Below are 24,824 nucleotides of genomic sequence, written 5' to 3' on the forward strand. Positions count from 1 at the left end.
AGAGAGAGAGAGAGAGAGACACAGCACGCACAAGTGAGTAATCTGTTTTCATTACATTGAGGAATGAATATTGGCCAGAACATAGAAAATCTGCCTCTCTTCATTTATTGCACTTCTCTAAATGCTGTCTTGGGATCTTTTAAATCCATTTGGTACAAACAAATGGTGTTTTAGTGCCTCATGCTTTTTCTCACTATACTGAACTGTCAGCCTAGATTCGGTGCTTCAGTGTTTGAGGACACATTTGAAGCCATAGCCTTAAGGCCAAGAGGTGACTGACTCCAGCTGACACATTATCCTCTGTCTAGAGCAGTTGAGCCTGAGGACTTGGCCAGAAACTGAAGGGGCTAAATTTAAAGATAATCCTTAGTGAGTGAGTGGTCAATTGACAGAACAGGATCCCGAAGGAGATGATGGAAGCAACTGGGATTGACTCATACAAATGCAAATTAGATATGTTTATTTCAGAAAATAATAGTTTGAAATGCAGTTTATGGCTAATTCTAAACATGTCATATAGTAAATGAAACATGAGAGGAAAAACTGGAGGGAGGATTGGACCTCAGTCCCTCATGTCCTACATCTGAGAGATTTGGCAATATTTGAGTTTGTGCAGTTGAATTACCAGAGCTTGACTATAGATACTGGCAGGACTTCATTATCAAGCATGTACCAGAACATTAGGAGAAGACTGCGTATTTTCTTTGTTGCTTTGCAATTCATTTCATACATTCTAAATCAATTAAATATCATATTTAATCCATCCTGATGGCATCTCCTCACTCAATCCTCCCTACAGGCTACAGAATATAAGATTCTCTAACTTGTTGAGGACAGACCATTGATTTGCAATTTTAACTCTACTTCACTCTCCACATATGCTGCCAGATCTGCTGAGTGTTTCCAGGGTATTCTGCTTTAATTTAACATTCTCTAACCTTCCCTCATAGCTCAATCCCCTCAGCTTACATCATCGGTGAGTGGTTGATGACCAAAGCTGAGTGCAGTACTCCAGGTGCACTATGACCTAGGCATTACAAGGTCATAACTTTGGGCACACTGCCTTCAAAATGTAGACAAAATATATTCCACAAAAGAAATGTTCCAGGTGCTACTCTGGATTTTTATTTTCCTGAAAGAATTACTTTTCAATATTGGGTGAAAACATTGAAATTATTTTAAATTGAATCATGCACAGCATTCACCTCGAAAGAGTCTTCTTTGTATTGGAGTAAATCCGGCCGGTTGGTCCGCAGGGAAAACATCCGTTTGTTCGGGTACGGATTGGTGTAGCTGATGCGTTTGGTGCTACCTCTCCTTTCCCCGACAGGAATAGAGATCTCGAAAGCCTTTGAACAAAGAAAACAGCATGAATTCGAACTGAAAAGAGAAACCAACAAGATTTTTATGTCGATCCTACTGCCTAACCCCAATGTAGGTCAATATTCACAATTACTGAACCTCGAGTATTGCTGCAAAGAGAAAGATGTTACTGATGTTTTACACATGGTTTGTCAGGACAAATGCAAGAATGCCAAATTTTAAACAATTTTAAACAACCACCTATACTACAAGGCAACTCGACCAATGAGAGTCAACTATCCAACCAACTAGCACTCTTTTCTCTAACAGTATAAACTGTTGTGATTATTTAATTTTTTTTACTAAAATTTGTGGTAAAATTTCAAGTACATGGCAATCAGGATCAACTTGCCAACCAATCAGCAACTTTTTTTTCCCCTGTATTAAAAATGGTTGTGATCATTTTTGGCACTCTTACATATGTCCTGATGCAAGATGAGACGTTTTGACAACTTGTCTCTCTTTTCAGCAGTAACAAGGTCTTTCTACGTAGTCATCCATCAGTCAACAGGAGGTTGATTACTTGGCCCTCTCTCTCACATCATTGAAGCAGCTCTATTTAGTCCTCATTGAAGAGTTCTGAGATATGGATGTCAAATTCAGCACTGCTTCAGCTCAGATCAACAAACGTAGCACAAAGTCAGATTGAGCCTCAAACTTTGCTGGTTTATACAGCTCATTTCCACGTTAATCCATGCACTTAACAACTGAAGAATCAAGGCAATCCAAGAAGCTCAAGTTCAATTAGCAAGAAAACTGAAAAAGTAACAATCTGTGCTGGTAATCATGAAATACAAGTGGAGGTGCTCCTGTTGCCTTGTCTAATCAACCTGCTCGAAAATCAACAAAAAAAAACCCAAAAAATTGCAGGTTCTGGAATTCAGAAACAAAAATAGAAATGCCGGAAAACCTCAGAAGGTCTGGTAGTGTCTGTGCAACTCTATTTTCTCTCCACGGATGTGACCAGGCCTGCTGACTTTTTTTCCCAACAATTTGTTTACGCTCAATAATCAACCCTGCTGAAGTTAATGACTATTGGGCAGGATGTATAACAGGCGTCCTGTACCACAGCCACGCTCTACCGTCTGAAATTATTTTCTCCCTTTTTTTGCCACAATGTAGGATGCTTCTGTTGAAAAGCAACATAACTCACCTCGCGATTTATGAGAGAGTTTGTGCAGCAGTCACAGTGGGCTCTGCAGACCTTGATCACAGTGAGTTCAGATGTGAAGCTCCACTGCAGTAGTTCCAGGGTCAATGCAGGTCATGCCAACAGCATGATACCTTGGTTACATCTAATGCTCTAACTTCACAGAACAAAAACATCCTCTCTAAAGATTACTGAGTTTGTGACTAAATTACTTGTCTTCACTGAAACAACTAGTTCATCAACATAATCAAAGAGGCAGCAGAATCCTTTCATTGACATAAATTAAGTGGCATCAGGGTATACTGCGCATGACCAGGGGGTCTGCAGCAGTTCAAGAAGGCAGCTCATCTGCACATTCCCAAGGGCAATTAGGGACGGGCAATAAATGCTGACCCAGCCAGTGACACCCATGTCCCACAAATGAATTAAAAAAACACTACTGAAGTCTTGCCTTTCTTTTCAACATTAACATTTCACATCTTCATGGGTGTTCAGTGAATGAGCAGAGGAGGTACTGGGGCTGAAGGAGGTATCAGAACGAGGAGGGGTTAGGTTGGAAGAAATATTATACTGAGGAATGTTGGGACTAAAGGGGACAGAAGTAGGTTAAATCACTGAACTGCGGATGCTTGGCATTGAAAGGACACAGAAATAAGAAGAGGAAACCAAAGCAGGCAAAACTAATGGGCAAGAAGAGTTATTCTTATTTATACAAAAGGATTCATTGAGGTACTCAAATGGTTGAGTGAATAATCTCCTGTTGATCCATCTGTCTTTAATAAAGATGCAATAATCCCATTACCTTAGAGATGGTAGGCTGCTTACAACTTAAGCAGATCAGCCAAGATGCCACCAGCTGGCGAAAATCTACATCCACTACATTCAGGTAGAGACAGCGATCTCCTTCTTTCTGAGGACGCACACTAATGTGCAGGTCCTTGACTTCATGAGGTGGAAGTAGGAAGACATCGGATGGTGTAGGCTATGGTGATAACAAAAACATGTTGACGTTTCAAGAACAATTTATAAAATTGTATTCCTAAACATCAATCTATATAAATTCTCACAAAGACAGAGCAGACTAACAACACAGGTCTCTTTTTATCTCTCATGCTGTCCTATGGATGAGATTCTGAACGATACAAGCTCTTTCCATGCAGCAGCTTGTGCTACCCCATCCAGCTGAGTTGTTTTCGAACACGAATGGAAATGCCTCTGCCAGCTCTCACCCTGTCCTCACTGCAACCCCACAATCTGCAGCTGTGGTCACACTGCTTAATATGTCTCACTCTATCCAGGTCAAATGTGCAAAGTATAATCACCTTAGCGAATTCACTCAGCTTAGTTCTCAATTAAACCAGGGAGCATTTTGATTTATAGTTGTTATTTGCACATTGGGCAGCTCACACTGATTTTCAGGCTAATACATTAGTAGCAAGGAATTGTGGTATTGCATAAATTTGGAAGCTAATCTCTTGCATCTCGAAAGATGTGAAAGTGACAAACCGATATTTGAAATTGCTCAGATTAATCTCTCGGTCAATATATTTACCTGTAACTCTTCAGGACTTGAGCTATAAGCAGCGACTTTCCTGACAGTTTGTGTCCCACGCAGAACCAGTGAGAGTTGAGTAAGTTCCCCGACCACACAGCTCACATCGATCTTTTGCAGGGAGTGTATGTAGAATTGCCATATCTGGATGGGCACTGCCAGCCAGGGGTCCCTGCAAAATGAAGCCAGAAAAATTCCTCCCAATTGTTTCTCCTTGTTTCCCACTCTCTCGATTTGATTAAACTGCAATAGCACCATGCAAGATAAATGTGTATAATTTGCCACTAATTGAACCCCAGTTGCAAAGACTGGGGCTAATTTTTAGAACATTTCCTGGCAGTGCTTCCCAAACCTTTTTCTAGTTGTGATCTGATTTTGAGGATTGAGGTGCATCTCTCAATGAGAACTTGCAGGGTTTGAGGAAAGGAGAGGGAATATGAAAATGTAGGGGAGGAAAGGCTGTGAGAGCAGGAGCTTATTAGAATGAAAGCACATCTGGTATAACTCAGTCAGAGGTCCTGATGCCAATTTTAGGAAGCTGTACCCTAGAGTCTCCTGATGTACTACTGGCACATCAAAGCTTCCAATCACTGACTGGTACTTGGGAAAGTAAATCTCAATAGGTGATTGCCAATCAGGTTCCAGGATAGAACAAAATGCAGCAGATGAACATCTGAAGAGAACAGACTGGCAGGGCATTTTATCAGAAAGCAACACAAGAATTTTCTAGACAACAAGGTGCAGAGCTGGATGAACACAGCAGGCCAAGCAGCATCATAGGAGCAGAAAGGCTGACGTTTCGGGCCTAGACCTTTCATCAGATATGGGGGAGGGGAAGGGGGTTCTGAAATAAATAGGGAGAGAGCGGGAGACGGATAGAAGATGGATAGAGAAGAAGATAGGTGGAGAGGAAACAAACAGGTCGAAGAGGCGGGGATGGAGCCAGTAAAGGTGAGTGTAGGTGGGGAGTTAGGAAGGGGATAGGTCAGTCCAGGGAGGACGGACAGGTCAAGGGGGCGGGATGAGGTTGGTCGGTAGGAGATGGAGGTGCGGCTTGAGGTGGGAGGAGGGGATAGGTGGGAGGAAGAACAGGTTAGGGAGGCAGGGACGAGCTGGACTGGTTTTGGGATGCGGTGGGGGAGGGGAGATTTTGAAACTTGTGAAATCCACATTGATACCATTGGGCTGCAGGGTTCCCAAGCAGAATATGAGTTGCTGTTCCTGCAACCTTCGGGTGGCATCGTTGTGGCACTGCAGGAGGCCCAGGATGGACATGTCGTCTGAGGAATGGGAGGGGGAGTTGAAATGGTTCGCGACTGGGAGGTGCAGTTGTTTATTGCGAACCAAGCGTAGGTGTTCTGCAAAGCGGTCCCCGAGCCTCCGCTTGGTTTCCCCGATGTACAGGAGGCCACAATGGGTACAGCGGATGCAGTATATCACATTGGCAGATGTGCAGGTGAACATCTGCTTGATGTGGAAAGTCTTCTTGGGGCCTGGGATGGGGGTGAGGGAGGAGGTATGGGGGCAGATGTAGCACTAATCTTATTTCAAATTTCCAGCACTGGTCATTTCATTTTCACTTTGTCCAATGTGACAACACAGATCCAATAGGTTTAGTGATCTCCTTCTATCTGTCTGTCATGGCTCCATGACAGAATGCTCCCATCATGGAAGAGAGAGATCACTGGGAATTCTCCTCCCCTAATGCACAACCCCAACAGCAGTCAAAGAGATGCGCTATTCAAAGACTCAGCTCTCCAGACCTGCAGTGTACAGACAAAGGGCATCAAACGGCATCTATACTGTTATGTACACAGTCACAGTGTCATATAGCATGGAAACAAATCCTTTGGTCCAATATATCTGTGCCAAACCAGATATCCCAAACTGATTTAGTCCCATTAGCCAGCATTTGGCCCATGCTCCCGAAACCCTACCTATTCATATACCCATCCAGATGCCTTTTAACTGTTGTAATTTTACCCGACTCCACCACTTCCTCTGGCAGCTCGCTCCATACACACACTATCCTCTGCGTGAAAAAGTTGCCCTTTAGGTCTCTTTTAAATCTTTCCCCTCCTACCTTAAACCTATGCCCTCTAATTTTGGATTCCCCTACCCTGGGAAGACGACCTTGTCTATTTACCCTATCCATGCCCCTCATGATTTTATAAACCCTTATAAACTCACACCTCATCCTCTGACACTTCTGTGAAAAAAGCCCCAGCCTATTCAGCCTCTCCCTGCAGCTCAAACCCTCCACGTTTGGCAACATCGTTGTAAATCTTTTCTGCACCCTTTCAAGTTTAACAACATCCTTCCTATAGAAGGGCGACCAGAACTGTACATGGAATTGGCCCATCCGATCCCGTTGTGCTCTGAGATAACGTTCTTCCCTGTCCACTGCACCACCTATTTTGGTGTCATCTGCAAACTTACTAACCATACCTGCTATATTACATGTGTTTTTGGTTGAAAATTGCATTGTACACTCTCAGATCTGCTACTGTGACAAATGCAAAGTATAGAAGGCAGCACTGATGTTATTGCAGACCCAGCTATTTCATACAATAATTAGTTGATGCTTAATCACAGTACATTCAAATTAATGGGTAATAGTTTCTCACATGTAAACAATGACAAAGAACTTCTTAACCTCTGGGCAGGGGCCACATGCCACTTTCAGGAAAACATCCTGAGGCTCATTGAGGGCCTGTAGAAGAAATAAAAATGAGATAGTTAAAAAGCCGATTGATAGATCATATTAATATATGATCTCCAATCAAAACATAAAACGTTCTCTGCTGATGCTAATGGTAAGACATCTGCAAGTAAGCAACTATCAAATCTTTTCAGTAACTTGAGCTAATATGTGAAGCAACCCTATAAATCTTTGATACTTCTCTCAGTTCACAACTTTGCAAACTCCCAAAGGCGGTGCTAAGGCCTTTAGAAAGGCAGAGAAACCCAGCTCCAAAAATGGAGATACTTTTTGCCATATTGCCACACGGCACAGTGGCTCAATGGTTAGCACTGCTGCCTTGCAGCTCCAGGGACCCGGGTTTGATTCCAGCCTCGGGCGACCGTCTGTGCAGAGTTTGCACATTCTCCCAGAGTTTGCATGGGTTTCCTCCGGGTGCTCTGGTCTCCTCCCACAGTCCAAAGATGTGCAGGGTAGGTGGGTTAGCCATGGGAAATGCAGGGTTACAGGGATAGGGTAGGATGGGGTGGGTCTGAGTGGGATGCTCTTCAGAGAGTCAATGTGGACTCAATAGGGCGAATGGCCTGCTTCCACACTGTAGGGATTTCACATAGTCAAATTTTACAGCATTTATTAATTTGCATACCAAACAAGTGCCTGCACCTCACTAGAAGAATATACACAGACTGAAGAACTCAAACCAATTCAAAAACATAGAGTGTTTCTAAGCATGTTATCGTCTCTCAAACAATGTTAGTAGAAAACATTTTCAAACAGTCATGTGGAGCTCAGAAACCACGTAACATGATCAGTGCCCACCTTCCTACTGGGTAAAATTTAATCTTCTCAATCCTTTCCTTGCCTTCTGACAAGAAAGAATAAGGAAATGCTGATGAAGGACAATGCTAATGTCCATCGCTGGAGGTTCTCTCCTTTGCTCCATTTAGCAAGAACATCATTGAAATGAGAAACTCAAGGTGTGTGGATGCCAAGCTGGGACCAGCATCCCACCATCTTGTGCTGCATCATTTATCAGAGTCATTCCCTTCAGAGGGTTGGTGTAACTCAATGGGCCGAATGGCCTGCTTCCACACTTTAGGGATTCAAGTTTTTGAAAAGTTACATCAGCAGCACTGGAGTAAATGTAATCCAGAGACCCAGATTAATGCTTCGGGGATAGCAGGACAAATCCCACTGTGGAAATTAAATTCAATCAATAAATCTGGAATATAAAACCAGTTTCAGTAATGGTGGCCATGATAAGTACCATCAATTGTTGTAAAAACCCATCTGGTTCAGAAAGGAAATCTGCCATCCTTACTCGATCTGTCCTACATGTAATTCCTGACCCACAGCAATGTGATAAACTCCAAACTGCCCTCTGCTAGGCCAAGCAAACCACTTAGCTCAAGGGCAACTGAAATGGGTAATAAACACTGATCTTGTCAGCAATGCTGCCCACTTCCAATGAAAGAATAAAGTTGAAAAAAACTGGTATTTTATAAAAAATATTATCACTAAAGTCTGGAGTGGGAGGAGGTTATTTAACCCGTTCAACTTGTTCTAGCTAAAGCATGTACTTTCAGAAACAGAAACTTCCTGCATTAACTACGTTGAGGGTTAACCAGCATTGCTAAAGATCTCTGTATCACTCAGTTCACTTCTCACCATGTACCGCTCCACAACCACATACTATTTCATGGAATTTTGCAGAAGGCCATTTGGCCCAGCTGATCCGTGCTGGTACTTTTTTTCCACAGGAGCCTGTTGCTTTATATAGGATACGTTGAAAGCTCACTTCTATCCCAATGAAAACACTGTCAGAACAAACCCGTTCTGAAGAAGGGACACTGGACACAAAATGTTAACTCTGCCTTCTGTCCACAGGTGTTGCCAGACCTGCTGAGTTTGTCCAGCAATTTCTGATTTTGTTCTAATTTCCAGCATCCACAGTTCTTCCATGTCTTACTTCGTTTATTTCAGAAGCCAGCAAATAGACCTATGATTATTTTTGGCATCACTGGCAGCTTGAAGCAAGTGGAAATACAAATTGTCATGCTTCTGTAGCTCTCATTAAGGTTCCGAGCAGTAAACCAACCACAGTGCTAAATATGCATCTTTAACAGTTAATCCATTCAGGTGGATAATTATCAGATCTTCTTCAAAGTGCCTAACCACCGGGGCTTGGCACCACACCAGGATCCCCCTGTGTTAATATTCTTTCTTGATTGAGTTTACAATAGGATCGCTGTTCAATCATCATACAAGAACTTAACATAAATATTTGGAACTTTCATCATTTTTCACAAATTTATCATGAATGGGAATATATTCATCCCATTATCACAAGACTCCTGCACATGATTTCTGTGTTCTCAGTAGATGATTGGATTGCATTCCCACTTTCAGTAAAAGAAAACAACATGTGAATGCTTCCAGGACTTTGCACTGTTTGAAACTTAGACCCAAACCAGGGCCATTTTCTCATACCGTGGTCTGAATTTTCATCTCTCGTCCTGAGTTAACCCATGTTGGGAGGACAAAACAGGACCTGGTGGAGCTGCATTTTAAAATTTGGCCTCTGATTTCCACCAGCTGCTATTTTCAGCAAGTCAGGAAATATAGTAGGTTCAACTCAACACTCACTTAAAAGTGATGTTGGGTTCGCTATTTAAATGTCAGATGAAAATTTAAGTTTCCATGTAATGGCTACTTTGTGGGGGTGGATGAGGTCTTGAAGCCTAGGGGAGCCACAGTTTATGAACTTCGGAAGCAGAAACCATTAATCTTGTACAAATAAACAAACATTGGCATCGAAAAATGAGTTCAAATAAGGATAACGTTATGATGTTTGGCCATTGTTTCATTCTGCTTCTGTCGATACAGTTGCAAGGTGACTTCTTTATCAAAGTTGACCGAGGTCCTAGAATGACTAGGTGACTCAACCTGGCAAGAAATTGTTTACTCAGTGCAATGGGAACTGTGACTTTTATTTGATTGTCAGTTTAATTAGCTCATAATAATCTTTGTTTGAGGTGGTTTTCAAAACCTGTGTAAAAGATTAAAGATATTTTCAATGGGATCGTCACTGGTTCTGCTTGATTTACAATTTTATGAGCATATAAGAGGTAGTTTTCTTCAAAGATTAACTTGAATGGCTGATTTTTTTTTTAAATTTCATGAGAGTTTCAAACATTTGCCACTGTTATCATATGGCTCACGAATTGTATACCTAGTGAATACTGGATGAGGGGACATGTGGGCATGGGAAATATGATGGGGCATGAAGGTGGCATGGTAGATATGAAGAAGCATGGAGGGGGCATAGTCGGTGGAAGAAGATAACAACCATGGCCTGATGCCAAGTAACAGGAGGTGGGCATTCCAATCTGCCACCTCTGTAGCTGCTTCAGAGCTGTGTCAGGAGCAACTGATAGCTACACAACAAATACCAGGTGAGTGGGCTAACATTTAGAAGTCAAATTGACTCTCAGTCATTCTGGTCCAGTGGGTAAACTACAATCTGGTGAAACCCACAGAAATTAAAAAGATAAAAAACAAGCAGGTTCTACAATGGGCATGGAATCAGTTCCATCAGGTTACTGCCCAAACACTGGAAGGAGGTGACCCCTACTCTTTACATGATGTCAACTGTGACTGGTGCTAGCACCTATAACCTAACCCGAGACCTACGCGCAAAGTCTAGACCAACACTACAGACCTGAGGGAGTGCTGCATTGCCAGAGGCGTTGTCTTTCAGAGGAGGTGTTAAAACCACAGTCTTGTGTACTCTTCCATGGTGCATATATGACATAATTCAAACAGCTCTGGTGTCCTGGCCAATACTTCTATCCCTCAATTAACACCTAAATTAGGTTATCTGTTCATTATTACATTGCTGCTTTTTTGGACGCTTAACAGTGTGATAATTAGCTCCTCAATTTCCCACATTGCAAGAACAACAACACTTCAACAATTAATTGATTGTAAAGCACTTTGGGGCATCGCAAATAAATTATTTTACAAAAGGCTAACAAAAGCTATGGATAATCCCATATCTGTCAAAAACTTCTGAATTTAATATACAATCTGTGTCAAAACATATCTATTACATTTTTTACAGAAGGAGTATGGACTTTTCAAAACAGACTTTTCAAAGTAAAAGAGTGAATGTGAAACACACAAGTGTTCAGCAAGCCGGGTTCAAAAGGTATCATGATTGCTTGAGACTGTTGGAGACTGACTGCTGTGCGAACCTAAGTAATGATTTATAGCCATGCAAGATTTGCTGTACTTTTGAAAGGCAAGGAGAGATCAGCAAGTCATGATAAAGACTGCTGCTTTGTCAAACAGTGAGGGAGACAAAGGGAGAAATCACATTCATTGGCAGTTGTTTTAGTAGCAGCAAGAGAGGTATAAAACAGCCATTTTTTTTTAAACAGTGATTGCGAGGAGACCAAAATGGTGCTGTTTAAAGAAGACATTAGGAAAGAATAAACTCACCATCCCCCCGCCAGCTCCCAAAGCAGATATCATGCTAATGACTAAAATGGGAGGCATCTCTATTCATGTAATTTCTCATTAATAATACAAGTTATCTAGAAAAAATTTGCAGCCGTCAATATCTTTGGGTGTGTCCTAAAGAATAATGGGACATGTTCAAGCAATATTTTTAGGTTATAGGTCACTGAGTTCTATTGGTGCTACTTCAATGTTAGTCCACTGATCTGCATTAATGGATGACTGTGCTCTCAGCCAAGTTTCTATGAGAAAAATCATTTAAACCTGAATGGAATCTTTTGGTTAGATGACACTGTGAGCAGTTTTTGCTTCCATATTATAAGAATGGTAAGGTGCTGAGAAGGGAGTGCAAAAGGATTTCCAAGGATATGCCAGAATGAAGTGATTATACTTAATCATAAAAAATTGAACAGGCTGAAGCTGTTTTTCTAGAAAAGAGCATACTGAGAGGATATCGGATAAAGTGTTTTTAAAATTTTAACACGGTTTGACTGATATGTTGTACAGGAGATATTTTCATTTGTCGGTGACGATTGAAGCCATTGTTATCAGCCCCGTGTCTAAACTCTGTTCCCTAGCTCTGACTCCACCCATCTCACTGTCAACACAGTGAAACTAAACCAGTCTGTTTATGGTGCCAGAGTCACATTTAATCCCAAGAATAGTTTCCAATCATGCTTCTACGCCAGCATGAAGACTATCTATTTGCATTTCCATAACACCGTGCAACTTTGCAATGACCACTAGGAATCATGATAGCACACAAACCCACAGCCACACTATGACAAACACTCACAAGGACCAAAGACCCCACACTCATGACATGCAGGACCAACATAGTTTACAAAATACCTTGCAATGACTGCAACAAACATTAACATCAGCCAGGAAACTAGCCATCTGGAAACACAAACACCAGCTAGCAGCAAAACAACACAACAAACTTTCCCTCATCTCAGTGCACTTGGACAATGAAGGCCATCAAGTTAACTGGGACAACATGACCATCCTAGCTCAAGCCAACCACACACACACATGGAAATTCCTACAGGCCTGGTTTTCAACTCGTAATGCAATCAACAAATATGTGGAATTAGATCCCATATACAAACCCATGCAGAACAGAACCGAAATGACACGACCTGACTTAACAAACCGGATTATATAAATACCAAGCAGAGTAAAATAACATCACTTCATCGGAGGCCACACCGATGATGTTACCTAGCATGGTGACGAAATGTCTGTACGATAACCAGCCAGCTCTGCGAGCAAGCCAACAACCTCATCCACAACCCAAGCTACAAATCTTTGCAAGAACGTTAAACTGTGCAACTTTATCTCCACCTCAGTTCCTCTGCGGCTAAGACCTTTATTTGGCCTTTGTTATCTCAGGACTCGCTTATTCCAACACACTCCTGGCTAACTCTGTAAATCTTAGGTCTTACAAAACTCTGCTGCCTGTGGTTTTAAGTTGCACTAAGTCCCATTGACTTATATTTTCTGTGCTTGCTGAACAACATTGGCGCAGTTCAAGTAACATCTTCATATTAAACTGTCATCCTTGTTTTCAAATCCTTTCATGTTTGCACTGCTGCCCCTACCTCTGAAAGTTTCTCTCAGCCCACATCTCTCCAAGGTCTCTGCTCTCATCTAATCCAGTCTCCTGAGTAGCCCTGGTTTCGATCATCCCATCATTGGTCTCCATGCATTCAGCTGCCCAGAGCCTAAATTCTGGAATTCCCTCCCTCAGTCTCTCGGCCAGCTACCTCATCCACCTCCTTCTAAAAATTCCTTTTCGACAAAGTTTTTGGTCATTTAATCTGCTATCTCCTCATGTAGCTCAGTGTCATATTTTGTTTTATAATGCTCTTCTGAAATGCTTTAGGAAGTTTTATCACATCAAGAATGTAATCTAAATGTAAGTTGCGTTGCCTATGTAACTGGCAAGGAGGAGACATAATGCTTGTCCTCATTTCAATGGCTCGCTGTGATTGGATCAGCCATGTTGGAGGCTGTGCCAAATGCCAAGGCTGAAACCATTAAGGGTGACAGGAGAGACAGTGGTATACCAGCAATCTCACTGGGCTAGTAACCCAGAACCTGGGCAAACTCTCTGGTTAAAATCCCACTATGGCAGCTAGTGAAATGTAACTTCAGTTCACAGAATCTGGAATTGAAAGGTTGTCTCGATAAACATTGACTGTGAGTACATCACTGACTGTCATAAAAACCGAGCTCACTTTAGGGAACGATATCGGCCATCCTTACCTTGTCTGGTCTACATATGAATCAGCAATGTGGTTAACTCTTTACTTCCCTCTGAAATGCTATTCAATTCTAGGGCAATTAAGGACAGACAACAAGTACTGGTCTTGCCAGCAAAATCCATATACTATGAAAGAATAATTAGAAAGGGCTCAGTGCCAATCCTTCTTCTCACATTCTATTTCTCCCTCTCCTTCAAGATAATTCAGCTCCAATTAGCCTCTCTCCACTTCAATGCTGCCCTTGAGTCTTTCTCATTTCAGATTCCCAACTACAGCAATCAAGTCAGGCAGCAATGCAAGACATGATAAAGATGAAAGATTATCACTTACTCTCAAGCTTGCAGTCATTAGCTCAGTCACTGGCACAATGAGTATTTTAGAAGTGGGTTCCGCACAGGGACAGACATGTCACATGAGGCCCTGATGCTTCTGACCAGTTGACTCAGCTTACTGCTAATGTTTATTTGTACAAGTGGCTCTAAATCCTTTCTCAGTTTCGAAAAGGTCAAAAGCACTTAAAACTTATTGGCTTGTCATTAACATGAGGAAATCAATAACATACCATTTTTTTTGTCTCACAAATGATGTTGAAATCACTGCAGCGAACGTTGATCTGAAGCTCAGCATTCAGTGACTGTACTGTCAGGCCTGAAAAATTTCAAATGACTTAAAATGACACACAGCAGTAGGGAGAAATACAGGAATTTCATAGACTCACTGCCCTTCCCTCCATATGAACAGGAGATGTGCAGTAATTGATTGTAAAATTAGTATTATAAAGAAAAATGATGTGGACAGTGAAACTAAAAGGAGACAATATATGTTTCCCAGTGCTTTCTGCTGCACGTTTAGCTTCCTTTACCTGGTAAAATATATTTGGGTTCAGTGAAGTGAAAGGCCATTGTCCCACTGTCTACTCTCTCAGTCATTAGAGAGAGACGAGCAGGAGTGAGTTTAACCTCAGGGTCACCACGCCTCAGGCGAGGGACGAGATCAAGAAGGCAGTGCCTCCATGATAACCTCAGCCCATACGGGAGTTGAACCTCTGCTGTTGGCACCATTGTGCTGCATACCAACTAACTTTTCCAAAGTCAATTTGAAGACTCCAATCCATAGATATATATGACAGGATAGTTTCATGAACAGTGTGTTCTAAAGTTTCAACTACTGCCATGACTCAAAAGTGCAATTCCAGTTGCATTAACTGACTGATAATTATAGGCTGCTGTACACTGCAATTCGTTGATCGTTTACATCTCTTTAAGTGATATCACAATTTTCCATAATGGCTCAACTGATTGCGACACAGTTCACTTATTTTTGAAATATTGGCCAGACCTCTGCCACTTTTTGTGTGGAGAAAGGTTTCCTAACTTCACTCCTGAATAGCCTGGCTCTAATTTTGAAGCTATGTCTTCTAATCATAGATGCCGTTGCCATCGAAAATAGTTTTTCTCTATAAGTGTCATTGGTTCCTGTTAATATCTTAAGCCTGAATCAAATCACATCAAAAAATAAACATCAGTCAAATTGGGGGTGGGGGAGGATGTGCATGTTGCTCCCAATGTCTGAGTCAATACTGTTCCTTCAATCAACTTCACAAAAACAGATCATCAGCTGATTATCACATCATTGATCCTGATCATTACCACACCAGAGTAAGGGCAGAACTGGTCTGAAACCACAAGTCCCACCCCTACTCACCTCTTGATTTTCAAGCATCATTGGGATACTTTATAAGTTTTCTACAATGAAACAGACTCAAGAAAACCTGTTTAGCAATGCCAGCATTTCCTTTTTTATCCCAAACTCTCTCTCATGAACCACCGCTAAACTTGGTTGCATTTTCCTATTTAAATACTTGCACAAACTCTTACTTTTTAAACTATTACTAGCTGGCATTCTTTCATTTTCCACTTTCTTCCTTTTTTAAGTCAGTCTTTGCTGGTTCTTAATGTCCAAGTATGTAAGGGGACCTATTAAGTATTCCCAAAACTGATCTTTTGCCCTTCCTTTTTTGCAACTCTACCCAGACTGATTCTATATCCTGCTCTATCAAGCCAAGGTCATCTCTCACTACCATACTACTGAAAGCTTAATTAACAGAGCAACTCCTTCACCTTTTCCTCATGTTCTATCTTTTCAAGATTTGAAATCCCTTCAATATTCATTGGGCAAACTGCTACAAAAAGTCATCCAATTAAGTTAAAAGCTGTGGACAGTAAATCTTGACTGAGGATAAAATAATTGGTTGAAGGACATGATAGAAATCATATTATTGAGGTGGATTGATGGAAGAAGAATGAAGTAGGGTAGCCAAGAGTTTAGAGTCCAACAGCTGTTTCAAATTTTCATCAATGGCAAATATTTAGAAGTTTGTAAATCTGTCAAATTTGAAGATGATAGATAGGAGGAGGCAACTTGTAAAATAAAATTATTTGCACAGAAAGAGTGGGTGGGGCCATAGCTGGTTCATTTACCACAGCCAAGCTTTAGATACCATGAACAGCATGAAATGTGGGCAACAGACACATTCCACGAATGGTGCTTGAGTAACTAACGAGGTCCAGAGGTCTTAATAGAGCTGACATTCCACAAATTCAGCATTTCCAGAGCATCAACAAAGTAAATCCAATGTAAACACAGCTAAAAATTGCTCAAAAACAAAAACAGAAGTTGCTAGAAAAGCTCAACAGGTCTGGCAGCACCTGTGAAGAGAAATCAGAGTTAACATTTCGGGTCTGGTGGCTCTTCTGTTTCACTCTTTCGTAATGTCCAGTGAACAACTGACATTCCTGTCTTAGATTTCAGAGAAATCCTGATCTAACCTGCAATGACACCCCTCATACTCGTTCTCCCGGCCACACAAGACAAATCTTCCACTGTCCTTCAATTATCATGGGATGCATCTCTCCTGCCAGGGAACATTTTCTCACCCATCTTCAGTCTGGTAGCTAACAGAGAAAGCAGCCTTTAACCCTCCACTGACTGAAGCTGCCATTGTCCTCTGTCCTTTTCAATATCTTGCAGTTAGTAAAACTATAATATCGAAAAGAACTGGCCTTCCCCTTGTATTCAGACTGTAAACCTGGTTGCTTACAAAAGTAATTGGTCTGTTGCAACACCCATAAAACCCCCCAACCCTTCAGCTCTCAATTGTAACTAGGCCACACAAACTGTTATTCATCAGAATATGACCCTGTTTGCTATCCCATTACGCCTTGAATTAAAGAGACAGATTAAAACATAACCATCTTAAAAATACATTTGTTGCAGGTGGCAATAATCAAAACACAAACATTAAAGGAAGCATCTGCTGACAGAAATGACATATGAATGCTTTGAGCTTGTAGGGCGCACCAGAACTGGCTGATGCTGACTCTGCATTGTCAGAATTTTGTGTTTCCGTTGTAAAAAAGACAGTAAATAATATGATAAATCTGGAGAATTGCTTTAAAGTACATTATGAGAGTAGGCAGAACAAGAGAACACAAGTCTCAGCTAAATACAAACAAGAAAATTTATGAAGAATTCAAGTGGTTGGCTCTTCATAGGAGGAATGATTGACAAATGGACTAGCCTCCCCAGGCAGTGTAGTGGGCCCAAAGCCCTAGCACCATTTAAGAGAAAAGGGAATTAGCTGCTGCTGTGCAGGGAGAACTATAGGGATCGCACAGCCATCGGACAACGGTGCCAAGCGAACAGACACTTCTCCGCAAAGCAGGAAGATAAAGGAAGAGGTTTAAGCAGATGCTGAACAGGAAATAATCATTGCCAGCCTCTACTGAAGATGTGAAGATACATCACAGTCAATTAACTGCTCATCACTTATTCAGAGAGTACAAGTATTACTGAAACTGAATAAAATGTCTCCCTACAAATATAATGAGAAAAAAAACAATTGCAGAAGGCTCATAAATATACTTTAAACTATCACACAAAACAATGCACATTATCAGCTAGTCAATAAATTTCTCATTTATTTCACAGATTCTGCTGCCATTCTATTTGACAGCCAGGGAAGCTTTCTCTTCCACCCCAGGTACAATTTATCATCAGTCCTTTATGATCCCCCATGTTCAAATGGAGCTGCAATGGAACTGTCCCTTTTAAAACCTAAGACCTCAATGAAAGCTGAATTAATGTCATACAACCTATTGTAACAGAGAGAAACTATAAAGGGTCTTCAATTTAGAAGGGCCATTAATCATAAAATGGACTGATTGAAGTGCTAAATTTGTTCTGACAAGGTAAATAGAGGCTGACAAGAGAGTATGAGCTGCTATTGTGGACTATAAGCAATTGCCTTGAATGTACCCTTTCAGTGTTAATATACGGTCTCTGAATCCGTTCCCATTTCATTAATATGGAGTTCTTGCTGACCACTCTAAATTGATGGATCCAAAGACAATGGGAATCCAGAAAATACTGTAAATCATGACACATATGTCAATCTGGAACATAAGACAAGCCAACTTCTCCAGCACCAAAAAATCACGCTTTTGCATCTACTCAGCATATAGACCAATTTGTTTCCCTACTGCACCCCCATCTCCCTTTTTCATCCAAGACATGCTATACTTGCATTAGTAGTCTGGCCCAATCGTTCACACCACAAATGTAGGTTTTTACTTACTGCTACATTATAATGGGATGTAACAGAGCCAGCAGATGGCACAGGCTGTATTGTGAGATGCATCGGAGTTTAAGAAATGCCTACTCTTTGTGCAGATGCTGATGACGTTTCAAACTGGTGACCACTTTTATACTCAGATTGTAAATCAACCCCCATCTATGGAGGGATTTTTTGAGGCGTCAAAGGTCAACCTATACACTGACATATTCAGAAATCTTCAGTGACTGAAAGTAGATGTTGAAGCCTAACACTCGGGTAGCTGTTTTACAGCACTGGCAGTGGCTCAGCTAGTATATGCACTATTCGATTTGCTCACATACAAAACTGCTGTAATTCTTTGTATTCAATGATGTACTTTCATACCTCTTTGAAAGATGTGATAAGGAGCCACATAATTGAAGGATTTTGAAAATTTTGTTAACTGCCAGTATGTTGCAGAAAAGTGCAGGCCTTTGCAGTTTGGTATGCCATATCAACATCTGTTGACAATCAGAAATTTACCAGTACATACTCCTAAGAGGGTCTGATAGTCAACAGAATAAGAGTCTCTTAGGAACCCAGGAATTAGGAACAGGAGTGGCCCAGCGAGCTTCTCCCCCACCCAAGACTCACCAGCAAGGACAAACATTCTCTCCATAATGAGGCAGACGAACAAAGAAATTTCTAGCTACAGATGTGTAGATCAGTTTTTAGAAGTGCAAACTCAACATTGGGGTCCATTTCTGGAGCAAGAACAATAAAAAGAATGGATATTATCCTAAACATGTATTGAACATTGGTAAGACTACACTTTGAGTAACGTACTTATGGACTCCAGAGTACAAAAAGGATAGAGACATTGGAGAATGTACAAAAATGGTTTGAAAGGATAATACCAGATCTCAGAGAGTACTACAACTCTGGAAAAAATAAATAGCTTGAGACTCTTACAGAAAGCTTGGGAATGAGCAGAGTTATGAGGGACGTCATTGGGTAGAAGTAAAGACTATGGGCTGGATTTGTGCAATGGTGGTGTGTAACCTAAGTTGGGAAATTTCCTGGTGTAGTGGATCCATCTCAGTTTAAAGGGGCCCAAATCCTGTGATTTTTGCTCCTCGGGAAGGGTGAATATGTGCAGAAGGAGGACCCTGGAAGTAGATCCTGGATGGGCAGGTATATGCCAAACTGGGCTGATTAGAAGGCCTGCCTTGGTTCTTTGGGGCTTGATTCCAGTTGTAATGAAAGCAGTTAGGCCCACACACCCTTGCCACCCATCACCCTCTTCCCTTAAGCCAACACAATACCAACACATGCTTCCCAGTTGCTTACCAAGACCATTCATGCCAAACTAAGCCCCTTCCATGCCCAATAACTCAATATACACTATGTACAAAACTAAAGAGCAAATGTTGAATGAATGAGGAGAAACAATTCTGTAATGTTCATCATTAAAAACTATTGCTCCTACAACCTTATGAAAGTGACAATGAGACATCCCATTGAAGTATAACTAACAAGGGCTTCAAATGCTCATCCCTCTAAACCATGTCCAAAAAGACATTGAGACATTGGCAAAGGACAGCACAGAAAATAAACCGTTCATAACCAGGTAATGGTGTTGATCAAGCAAAGTGAACAAATCTCTTCATTTGGCAAACAGGACTCCTGTTGAACCCGTGTTTTGATCAAAACCGAAAGAACTGCAGATTCTCAAAATCAGAAACAAAAACAGAAACAGAAACAAAATTTGCTGAAAAAGCTCAGCAAGTCTGAGTTTTTTCAGCAAATTCTGTTTTTGTCCATGTTTTGACTAGTCTGGACTCTTGGTGAAACATTCCTTGTGAGGCCAAGTAGAATTACAGATGACCCTGTCCTCGTGGTATAAACAAAGTGTATACTGGGTGAATTGGGAAGGACGGGACACGAGTTGCCATGGAGAGTATGAGGACCAATGGGGAGTAGCTGGGTGGGGGATGGGGGGGCAAGAAGGGGGAATAGGTAAAATAAAAACTTTTGAAACTACCTTTCAAAAAGTTCCCAAATTCAGACGCTCATTTGCAACAAAGCTGAGGGACTGTGGACCATAAGTCATGGCGAAGCTGGTCCAACTGAACAAAAACTGCAAGGGATGCTGGGAAATGCCTCCCTTTAGCATGGATTGGGTCACTACCTACACCCTTATCACAAACTAACAAATATTGCTGTTGTCAAGAATGGAGACAGGAATCCGAGAATAGGGTCCAGCCATTTTTAAAATGACATTGATCCGGACTCTGCAAAAATCCAGGCTGATGTTTCCAGTTATGGGGTATCATGATGATGGATCAGAACTCAAAAGTACTTATAGACATTCTTTACTTTTAATTCAAAATGCATTTTTAAAAAGAGCGCTGCTGCAGAATAACTGCAGATTTAAATTCAGTGACTGGCAAAGTCCTGCTTTAAGCCAATGAAATGTCATGTAAATCATCAGGGAAACATCAAACAGGGTGGGACTTAACAAAGGCAGATAATGGGGGGGCTGATATCCTACCCCCTCCCTGCAGAAAGCCACCACTTGCAGACGTGCCTGTTTTATTCAGCAGAAGTATACAAAAAGAGGGGTTATAAAATCAGTTTCAATTCTAATGCGGTGGATTAATGGGAGTGAACACTTTCGTGTTCAGTTCAAAGCGTTAGTGTGCCGTGAAGGTCATAGTTGAAGAACTACCTCCTAGTCACACTGTGTGGCTGATAATAAAATAGCCCCCTCACTCCAGATGCTGCAAACCAGCTACAAAAAAAAAAGAAATTGGAAAAAGGTACTTCAATCAGGCTACAAAACTAAGAATCTCAAAAACCATCAATTCAACTGCCAAGAGATAGTAGGAACTGCCTTGTTGTCTCGAATTCAACTGCCAACATTGGTACTAGCTGTGACCCCCACTGAAACAAATCACATACTGATCCACACATCTGTTTCTTATAAGCTTTTATTGGATTCACCTCTTATTTCTATTGACTCAATATTGAATTCAATAACTTTAGGGCCTAAACTCTCCCATGTCCCAGCCCCCCACCCCACACACCAGGCCTTGTTACCACATTGCCTGCCATTACACACCCCCTGTTGTTAGTCACTAACAGTCCCCATTAACAGCTATTCACCCTCCCAGCCTGATCGTTAGCAATTCCTTTGCCTGCCCAACTGTCTTTCTCTCTCTCAGGGCTCTATCCTATCGTTTACTCCCTGCCCCATCCACCTCCCCTATTTTCTGCATATAAACTGACATTTTCCCCATCCACCATCAGTTCTGAGGAAGTGTCACCGGACCCGAAACGTTAACTCTGTTTTCTCCTTCACAGATGCTGCCAGACCTGCTGAGCTTTTCCAGCAGCTTTGATTTTGATCATTTAAAAGATATTTGGATAAGAACATGAATAGGAAGGGTTTAGAGGGATAAAGGCCAAACACAGGGAAGTGGGACTAGTTTAGTTTGGGAACATGGTCAGTGTGGACTAGTTGGACCAAAGGGTCTGTTTCCATGCAATATGAATCTAAATAATCTGTGTGTTTGTGTGCTGCGTTACTAATTTTTCCTGAGCATTTTAATTAATGAGCTCACTCTTTTTGTTAATGCAAGAAAAACTGGCTAAATTCCCTCCTGTAAAAGCATATTCCTTCCTTCCTGGGAGAAGGGTCCACAAGGGAAAGGATCCTTTTCAAATTAGCCTGGATGCAACCAACAGAGGGGCCGAGTGAATAAAGAAGGGGAGCTGGTTTATCCCTCCTCAATCGGGAACTTAACAGTTTGGGGGATATTCAGTCTAGAGCCAGAATGAATCTTGCTCAGGAACTGGCTATAAAGAGTGAGGGGACACCAAATTAGCGGCCATAGTTAAAGGCTATATAAAAACCAAAAGAACTGCGGATGCTGTAAATCTGGAACAAAAACAAAGTTGCTGGAAAAGCTCAGCAGGTCTGGCAGCATCTGTGGAGGAGAAAACAGAGTTAACGTTTTGGGTCCGGTGACCCTTCCTCAGAACAGTTCTGAGGAAGGGTCACCGGACCCGAAACGTTAACTGTTTTCTCCTCCATAGTTATAGGCTAGTCAGTAATACATTCAATCAGAAACTCAACAGCAATTTCTTTACCCAGAGTCTGAGCAGAATATGGAACATAACACCACTTTGAAGCATTGAGGCAAATAGCATAGGGGATGCTAGAAAGGAGTAGAACACCTTTCAGATCTGGTTAGCCAGAGCAGGGTGGCAGGAGGTTACCTGTGAATTTTAAACCTAGGTCTCTGCATTGAGCAGACTTTTAATTACAATGGTTCTAATGAACCATTTCAGATCAGCAAATTGAGAACACAGCGAGGATCAGAGAATCACATACCTCATGTCCAGTATAAATGTACCACATGCTCCAAAGATCAATTAAGCTCCCTCTTATTTAACGGAAGTTCCTAATAGACCAGCTTAGAACAAAAACAGTGAAAGATCGGACCACAGAACAGAGCCAGTGATCGAGCAAGTGAGCAGTGGTGGCACTTCACTGAACACTGACAAGGCTGATTCAAAAGGATTTTTGATTGACAAGGGGAAGATGGGCAGGTCAAGACCACAATCAGATCAGCCATGATTTATTGAATGGTGGAGCTAGTTCGAGAGGCAGAATGACCTGCTGCTCCCATTTCTTATGTTAACATCAATTACTGCCAACTTCCCACATACCTATTCCAAGCTGGCATCACGGACCAAGTGGAACAGAAAATGATGCCAGTGAAGAGGTAATCAATATAACAGAGTGGGATCTGAAGATTTAATTGGCAATATTGTACAATCAGTTCATTTATACAAGAGGATCAACACAGAGCCAGTCAATTCAATTGATGTCAATTTCTAGAATGAAATAAAATTACTATTTTGGAAAGAACAAATAACGTGATACCTGACAGAGCGTGCAATGGAGGTAGGCGGATTGATTTCTTCAGGAATGTCATTTCAGGGTGATAAAAGCGAAATGTCTGATCAATAACATAGGGCTGAGCTTCAACATTCACCTGAAGGATGGCAATTGGCTTCTGATTTTCAATTTTAAAAATCACCTGAAAGAAGACAATTGGCTTCAGTCACTGCTTTTTTGTCTTTTTAAAAAAAAACTTCACGTGGTGTTTCAAGCATTATAAATTACAAGTTAACAATGCCAGATTCAGCAGCAATCCTCACAGCTTTATTCAGGGATATGGGAGTTCTGTCCAACAACATGAGCTCAACTCCCACAACACTTGGGCATAAAATCTTCAGTGTAATTGTGCGGAAGAACAGAACTGCCAGGGGTTTCCTAGATTAAAAATTACACCAAGGCTAGGTTTGCTTGTTCTGGAGAACGCTTAATATCCCATGACACCACTTGAAAACACAGTGGACTTCATTCTTCCCTCAATCAACACGACCAACAACAGATTAATTGGACATTCACCTTGTCATGTTTAAGGGAGCCTGCTGGGTACAAAATGCCTGTGACATTCGTTCATATGGAAACAGTAAGTGCTGAACAGGAGCAGTTTGTACATGGAGTGCTTTAAGAAGAACTGAGTGATGTTATATGTCATCTATTATCAGGGCCAATAACTTTAGGTGACTGAATAAATAAGATTGTATATTTGTGACCAAATGTCACTGCAATTATATAACATTCACATTGTCAGGGTAGCTGTAAATCAGTCACCACGTTTAGCGGTGAGTTTTATCTCTTTCCTTAACTTCAGAATTTACAGGAAGATGGAAGGAAGTGCTTCTGATGACAGAAATGGAAAGATCATTGTAAGTCAAGGAACAATGTGCAGGCTTATGGGGGTGGGGTGCGATGGCAGCAAAAAGGCACAAATTGAGTTGTTCATTCATTGAGCCCATGGTGGCATGATGGGCCAAATGGTCTCCATCTACACTCTAACTATTCTGTGACTTGCAAGTACCAAAATAATAATGTGTTTTTGGTGGAGTTGGGAGTGTAGTTGGCACTGGTTCTCAAACCCACGGACTCATGAGGCTCCATAGAGACTTTCCAGGGGGTCAGCAAGTGTTTACCAAGAAGGGTTGGCCTTATGGGTAAGTAACATGGACAGACAAAGCCCCAACTCACCAAAAACAAACACAGGCAGCTCAAATATCACTATCACTCCTCATGTGGAATTTTTGAGAACATGAATCTAAATTAGAACAGGAATAGAATGAGATGCACTGCTGATGATATAATACGTACTTCAATTTTCTTGGTTGTGGAGTTAGGATCCTGTTGATTAATGATGTTCTTTTTTGCAAGTTTCCCCTTTGCTGGACCCTGAGGAAGATAGCAATAACAGTTCAAGACAGTCTAAACAAAACAAAGTCATACATATTTACATTTTTGTTTTGGTCTCTTAACATTCCCCACTTCCTTTATGAGATGTAGTACTTCCTGTAAAGATAGTCAACATGTGACCTGAGTCCAGGCCTCTAGCAGTGCTACATGGTAACCAGAGACAGCAAACAATAATGCCTCATGATGACTTGACATACATTCTTAACTTGTTGCTAATAATAACAAAGACAAGTGTGTGTTCAAATTACCATCTGAGTTTACTGATCTGTACTGTTTTAGTAAACAACTAGCTGTCATTTGGAAAATG

At 41.4% G+C, this 24,824-nt stretch overlaps 1 protein-coding gene across 5 annotated transcripts in view; it reads right to left on the minus strand.

Moving 5' to 3' along the window:
* The window catches only part of nphp4 (nephronophthisis 4), a 342,957-nt gene that overhangs the window by 5,961 nt on the left and 312,172 nt on the right, over positions 1 to 24,824 (minus strand). For 4 of the 5 annotated variants that reach the window (XM_048615154.1, XM_048615157.1, XM_048615155.1 and 1 more), the window contains 7 exons: positions 24,419 to 24,496; positions 23,105 to 23,261; positions 14,119 to 14,204; positions 6,692 to 6,777; positions 4,065 to 4,236; positions 3,315 to 3,494; positions 1,206 to 1,349 (listed from right to left, as the gene is read on the minus strand). In XM_048615154.1, coding sequence (XP_048471111.1) covers positions 1,206 to 1,349; positions 3,315 to 3,494; positions 4,065 to 4,236; positions 6,692 to 6,777; positions 14,119 to 14,204; positions 23,105 to 23,261; positions 24,419 to 24,496 — 903 coding nt within the window. Of the gene's footprint in view, positions 1 to 1,205; positions 1,350 to 3,314; positions 3,495 to 4,064; positions 4,237 to 6,691; positions 6,778 to 14,118; positions 14,205 to 23,104; positions 23,262 to 24,418; positions 24,497 to 24,824 lie in introns of those variants that run through there. The other variant, XR_007265309.1, reaches the window with a different exon arrangement.

This window comes from Rhincodon typus, chromosome 31 (genome assembly GCF_021869965.1).
Source record: "Rhincodon typus isolate 14 chromosome 31, sRhiTyp1.1, whole genome shotgun sequence".
Lineage (NCBI taxonomy): Eukaryota > Metazoa > Chordata > Chondrichthyes > Orectolobiformes > Rhincodontidae > Rhincodon > Rhincodon typus.